Here is a 6000-nt window from a genome sequence, read left to right as displayed (position 1 = left end):
AAGGCCACAGGCTGGCGAGGGGCAGTGTGGGGGCGGCCCCTCACAGGACTCGTTTCCGTCCTCCTGGTCACATGTCACCCGGTGCCCTTCCCCTTGCAGGCGTCACCACTCCCTTGTGACAAACCACGACCGAGGCTCAGCCCAGCTGGGGTGGCTCAGTGGCTGAGTGTCGACTATGAACCAGGAGGTCAGAGTTCGATTCCTGGTCAGGGCACATGTCCAGGTTGTGGGCTTGATCCCTTGTAGGGGGTGTGTAGGAGGCAGCCGATCCATGATTCTTCCTCATCATGGATGTTTCTATCTCTCCCTTTCCCTTCCCCTCTGAAATAAAAAAAAAGAAAAAAAAAAGAATTGAGGCTCAGTGTGATCTGGCTCACACTGAGTCCAGTTTTTTTTGCCTCCTCTCTTCCTCCTGCCACTCTCCAGCGAGCTGGTGATGATGGTGATTTAAAGAGAAAACCTTTTGTGCACCAGGTTCGCCCACCGCACTGGCCAGGTTCCATCTTCCAGTGGCCAGGACGGGGGGCAGGGGGACCGCCTGGGCCCTTTAAGACAGCCGGACGCGCAGGCGTGGGGCGTGGGGCGTGGGGCGTGGGGCGTGGAATCCTAGCTGCCACTGGGAGCTGAGTTTGGAGTCGCTGAAGGCAAGGCAAGGGTCGAGCTGGTCTCAGCTCCCCCTTCCCAGAAACAGGGGAGCGCTCTGAGGCTGGGATGAGAGTCAAGAAAACCAGGAGCCCCCAGAAAGGTGAGGGTCCCTATGTTGGTGCCTCCGGTAGGTTCGCGAAGCCCGCGCCCCTCTGGCAGCTCTGAGGTCTCAGCTGGGACAGAAGTGGTAATTGGTTGAGGTCACGTGCCAGCCACAGAGGAGGAGACAGAGGCAGAGGAGGGATGGCGGCTGGGGCTGGGGGCTGACGGGGCGCAGGTCCCCCTCTGCTTCTTCAGCACAAGTCCCCGCAGCCCGGCCTGGGGGGCCCAAGGCTGGACCCAGGTTCTGGAGCCACATGGCCACCTTGGCTTTATGTTGTGGCCGCAGCAGGGCAGCCGGGAGCTCAGCACCGAGCCAGAGGCCTGTGCTTTCCCAGCTGCCTCTCGCCCTCCGGCCGCCGTGGCTGTGAGCAGGGACTGCCCTCCTGGCCTCTGGCCTCCGTGTCGCTGGCACCTGGAAAGAAGAGCGCTCCGTGCCCGCGCCCTCACGTAGGGTCGTCGGGTTCAGGGACATGCCATCTGAACGTCAGTGAGGTGGTAGGAACGTAACGCGTTTGTACCGATGGGCTGGTGACATTGGTTTCCTCAGACATCGTTTTGCATGAAGTTGCAGAATCTGTGGGCGCTAAGTGAGGACTAACTGTGCCGCTTAGCGGTGCCCGTCTGCTCGCAGGAACTGGGCTGCTGGCAGCGGGACAGCACGCTCACGTGGCTGTGCCTCCATGTTGTAATCAGAGGTGATTGGCTGCGTGAAGGGCGGGGCGGGGGGCCATGCTGGAGGGCCCTTTGCGATCAGCTGGCTCAGCTCCAGGGAGAAGGAAGCCCGCCCACCAAGGCCCCCAGGCCGCCTGTGCCAGGACAGGCCGGAACCCCAGCTGGGCCTGGGCCCCCACCGGCCCGGCTTGCCGGCAGAGGACCGGGTTTCCCAGGACCGGAAGTGGGTCCTCGGCCCACCTGCAGTCGTGAGGGACCTGCCTGGAGGCGGGTTCCGTCCTCTCCTTCTCCTCCTCCCATACCCAGTGTGGGTGGGCCTGGCGGTGGGCCCAGGGCAGGGGGCTCGGGCCACCCTGAGGCCATGTTGGTGCGGAGGTGGCCCCAGGGTGGTCCCTGGGACCAGCGGAGCCACCGGCCAACACCCAGCCCGAAACCTGGCTGAGGGCCCTGTGGCCCCGCCCCCCCAGGCCCCCACGCTGTGCTTTTCTCCTGGGATCCATGTCTGGTCTGGCTGGGAGGGGACGGCTCAGGGCTATGGAGCAGCAATGGCAGGATCCAGAGCCCTGCTTCCCTGCAGAAGCCGCCGGGGAGCTCGCCTGCAGAGGCCGGGGGCTGGCCTCCTCCGGGCCACCCCGGCCTGCGATGCCCCCAGAGGGCTTCGGCCATGTCTGAAGGTGGAGGCAGCCCAATGAGGGTGTGGGGTTGATGGCAGAGCCTGGCTCCTCCTCCTCGCCCCTTGGCCATGCCCCCCCTTCTCTGTGTCCTAACAGGGTGGTTTTAGTTCACACCTGGGAGGGGTGTTGTGAGGTCAGAAAGCACCTTGTCAGCTGCAGTTCCATCCCTTTATCCCTCCTGTGGCCTCCACCCCGGCCCTGCCCGGCCCGGCACTCTGCGGACCCCGTTCCCAGGGCAGGGGTGGCATGATCCAGCTCAGGTCCTGGGTCCCCCTGGATGTGGCCCCTTCCTCTTGGAGCCTCCATTTCCCCCTCCATGTGCTGCCAGGCTCCGGGGCCTGGGCTCAGGGAGGTGGCCGTCCCTCCCCGCAGGGGCACATCCAGGGCATTCCCTCTGCCCCCACCTCTGCCAGGGCCCCACCATGCCAGGCACCCAGCGGAGCACCATGTATGGGAGGGGAGGCCTCCCCGGTTCCCCTCTGCCCAGATGTCGGGCTGCAGGCCGCTGGCCGAGGCAGAGACGGATGTGAGGAAGAGTCCTTGCTGTGGGTCCGAATCCCAACTTTCTGCAGACTTGCTGTGTGACCTGAGGCAGGTCACTTCCCATCTCTGAGCCTGTTTCTTCCTCTAGAATACCCGCCACCTTGCAAGGGGTGGTGGGGCCCCCATGAGACTCGTGTGTATGAAAATGCCCAGCACAGGAAGTGCTGAAAAAGCTGAGCCCTCGGGTGGGGGTGGTCGCCAGGCACCAGGGCATGGGGTGGGTGTGCTGGGCTGCCCAGGGAGGTGCCACGGCCCAGCCACTCTGGCCTGTCCCCAGCCACACGTGTCCCCATGGAAGCTGGGACCCTGTATGACACAGAGAAGAGCTGGGAAGGGACTTAGTGACACGGGGGGACGCCACCCAGACCCCTCCGCTCGGTCCAGGGAAGGAGCCGCGGCCCCGGGGGGTTCTGTCTCGGCCGCTCTGCTCTGCGGAGGGACCTCGGCCTGACCGAGTGGCTGATGCGGACGAGGCCAACGACGGCGACCACCTGGGAGCTGGGGCGTGGGTGGCAGGGACATCACAGGGCGGCGCGGGGCAGGTCCTGGCCTGCGTGGGGGGCATGCTCCCCTCCCAAGGGGAGGAGAAGGCGCAACACGAGCGCCGAACAATCCACAGCAGACACCACCGGTTTCCTTTTTTCTTCCTCTTCGTTTTTAAAACAATACAGTGCAGACGGCACTTCTCACAGTAGAATATAATGGTCAATTTTAGTATAAAAAACATTCTCAGAGATTTGTAAATGCACTTAGTGCTCGAACAGGCCTTGGAGAGATACAGTACCGCTTCTGGGGCGCCAGAGGGGCCGGCGGGGGAGCGGGCCTCGGGGGCTCCAGGGGCCCCTGCTGCCTCCCTCAACCCCGATGGTGTGGGGCGGGCCCTGGCAGGAAGGGAGCTGCCCTGGGTCTCCCAGTTAAAACCAGCAGCACCCTCCCTGGCTCCAGCGAGAACCCCAGGAAGGCAGGGCAGTCCCTGTGCGAATGGGGGAGGGCACCCCTGCCTCAAGCTCAGGGAGGTCGTCTGGGTGCGAGAGGCGTCTCCAGACAGGGGGCCCTGTGCGGTGCGCGGCCCAAGCTGTGCCCAGCAGCCCCGTGGGACGTGCTGGAGGGAAGGGAAGGGGGGCGGGTTAGGGTTAGGGGCAGGGGGATGGGGCGCGGTTTCTCTGTGTTGGGAAGGAATGGGGGAGGGGAGGAGAACCTAGAGGAGGGACAGGGGCCTGGTGGTCCCTGGAGCCCCCATGAGTGGCATTCACCTGGGTTGGCTGGTGGGGGGCCCTGCGGGACCACCGACTCCCTCTGTCGCTTTTCCAGGTGCCCGGGGCTTGTGGGGGGAGCTGTCTGACCCCTGGGGCTACTTAGCCCCCTGACCTAAGCCCCACATTTCTTCCTGCCTCCCGCCCTGGCCTGAGCTCCTCCGGGAGAGCCAGAGAAACACCGGTGGCGAAGGTGGTGGCTCTCCCCTACCTCTGCCAGCATGGACGCAGGGAGGCCCTCCCCGTGTTGGGGCCGCTGATGTGGGGGAGGGGCCTTGGTGAGCCAGGTCACCTGCCAGACCTCCACGGACCCGGCAGCGGCCAGCCCGGCTTCCCGGTGGCACCAGTGGCCCCTGCGTGCCAACCACAGTCCTCCGCCCGCCTCCCCGTCGGTGCCCTGTCCATCCGTCCGTGCGGCCCAGGCGGGCCTTATCTGTAGACGGGCAGGCGGATGTGGGCGTGCTGGTGGTCGAGCAGCCGGGGCACCGCCACGGTCTCGTAGCCCTTGCCCAGCATCTGCTCCTTGATGCAGGGCGGCCGCAGGTCGTTGATGAGATACTCCAGCGACTGCAGGCTGCTGCTCAGGGCCGCCGTGCTGCACACGCTCCTGCTGGGCAGGCCCGAGAGGGCCTCCGCGGGCGGCCCTGCCAGCTCCCGGGCGCCCCCGGGCCCCAGCTCCGCCACTGCCACCGCCGGGTTGTAGCAGTCGCTGGTGGGCGTCACCAGCACGCTGTTCCAGGGGGCGGCAAAGTACTGGCCCACGGTGAGGCCAGCAGGCAGCCCCACGCTGCAGGTGAGGGGGGACCCACTGGCCCGCTCGTACGCCCGCCCCCCACAACCCTCCGGGGACTTGCTGGCCACCGTGCCGCCGCTGTAGGCCCGCAGAGGCTGGGGCGGCGGTGGGGGTGGCTTCTGTGGCCACAGCAGGTAGTCCAGGCTGCCATCCACGTACCCTGCCGGCTTGGCGGCTCCAGCCAACGTCAAGGCCGTGCTTCCCGGGCCCAGCTCGGCGCCTCTGCGGCAGTCGGGCAGGCCGGCGGCTGAGTAGGCCAGGCTGGGGAAGCTGGGCACCGGGCCGTGCTTGGCCGGGCTGGGCTGGGGCACAGCCACGGCCTGGCAGGCAGCGGGGGCCGTGCCCGGGGCCTGGCACTGCTGGTTGAGCTGGTAGAGGATGCTGTGGATGGAGGGCAGGTTGGAAGGCGGCAGGGCCAGGCCGCGGCCAGGCAGGGGGATGACGGAGGCGGCCGTGGCGGCGGCCGTGGGCAGGCCGGGTGGCGGGGCGGGTGCCTCGGGAGGCTTGGGGTAGGCCAAGGGCCCCAGAGTGCTGGGCGCCGGGTAGGGCGCGATGCCCACCTGCACGGCAGCTGGCGACAGCTTGGTCCGCTTGCCCTCGGCGCTCTTGAGCACGCCTTTGACAGGCCCTGCGGGCGCGGCCGCGCTGGAGGAGACGGCGGCCTTGACGACGGCCAGCAGGCCCTGGTAGCCGGCGTGCTGCGGGTAGGGGCTGTAGCGCTGGCCGCACGTGTCGTAGCCGTTGACGGTGCGGCCCAGGTGCTTGTGCTGCGGCACCCGGATGGTGGTGGGGAAGATCTTGATGGACAGCGGGCTGTTGGCCACCTTCTCAGCGTAGGCGTCGAGCTCGGCCGGGCTCGGGTAGCGGGAGGAATGCATGGAGCTGGCCACCGTCTCGCCTGGGGGGACAGGGGAGAGGGAAGCACAGGTGAGCACTGAGCAGGTGACTCAGGAGGCCTGGAGCCGCCCCCACGGCCCGGCCGCCCTTCCCTCGTGCCTCCCTCCCTTCATCGTTGTGAAGCTCCATGGACGCAGAAGGAAAGGAGTCAGACACGCTCCTGTGACAATGCCTGAGGCCAGGGGTAGGGCGTGGCCAGTGTCCCGAGGGCCCGGCCCCTCCCAGTGGCCAGCCCGCCAGGTCAGCGGCCCTCCTGTCTGCTCACTGCAAGGACCAGCGCCTGGTGCGTCCCTGGTGAGGGGGCGCGGGCGGCACTCGCATTGCGTCCGCTGTCACTAAAGGCTGCGTCTGAGAGGCCAGTGCGGCGGCGTTTGCTCCGCGCATTGGTGTGTGCTCTCCGTGTGTGACTACATCAGTCTGC

At 66.9% G+C, this 6000-nt stretch overlaps 1 protein-coding gene across 2 annotated transcripts in view; it reads right to left on the bottom strand.

Annotated features, from left to right (window-relative positions):
• Window positions 1–3288: 3288 nt before the first annotated feature.
• Window positions 3289–6000, bottom strand: part of FAM222A (family with sequence similarity 222 member A) — a 51243-nt gene continuing 48531 nt past the window's right edge. For both annotated transcript variants that reach the window (XM_080649993.1, XM_080649994.1), the window contains one exon: window positions 3289–5580. In XM_080649993.1, the coding sequence (XP_080506119.1) occupies window positions 4319–5580 (1262 nt within the window). In that variant the 3' untranslated portion in view covers window positions 3289–4318. The remainder of the gene's footprint in view (window positions 5581–6000) is intronic.

The sequence above is a fragment of the Plecotus auritus genome (genome assembly GCF_963455305.1).
Source record: "Plecotus auritus genome assembly, chromosome: 13".
In the NCBI taxonomy this organism is placed as follows: Eukaryota; Metazoa; Chordata; class Mammalia; order Chiroptera; family Vespertilionidae; genus Plecotus; species Plecotus auritus.
This window is presented reverse-complemented; position numbering and strand designations above follow the sequence as displayed.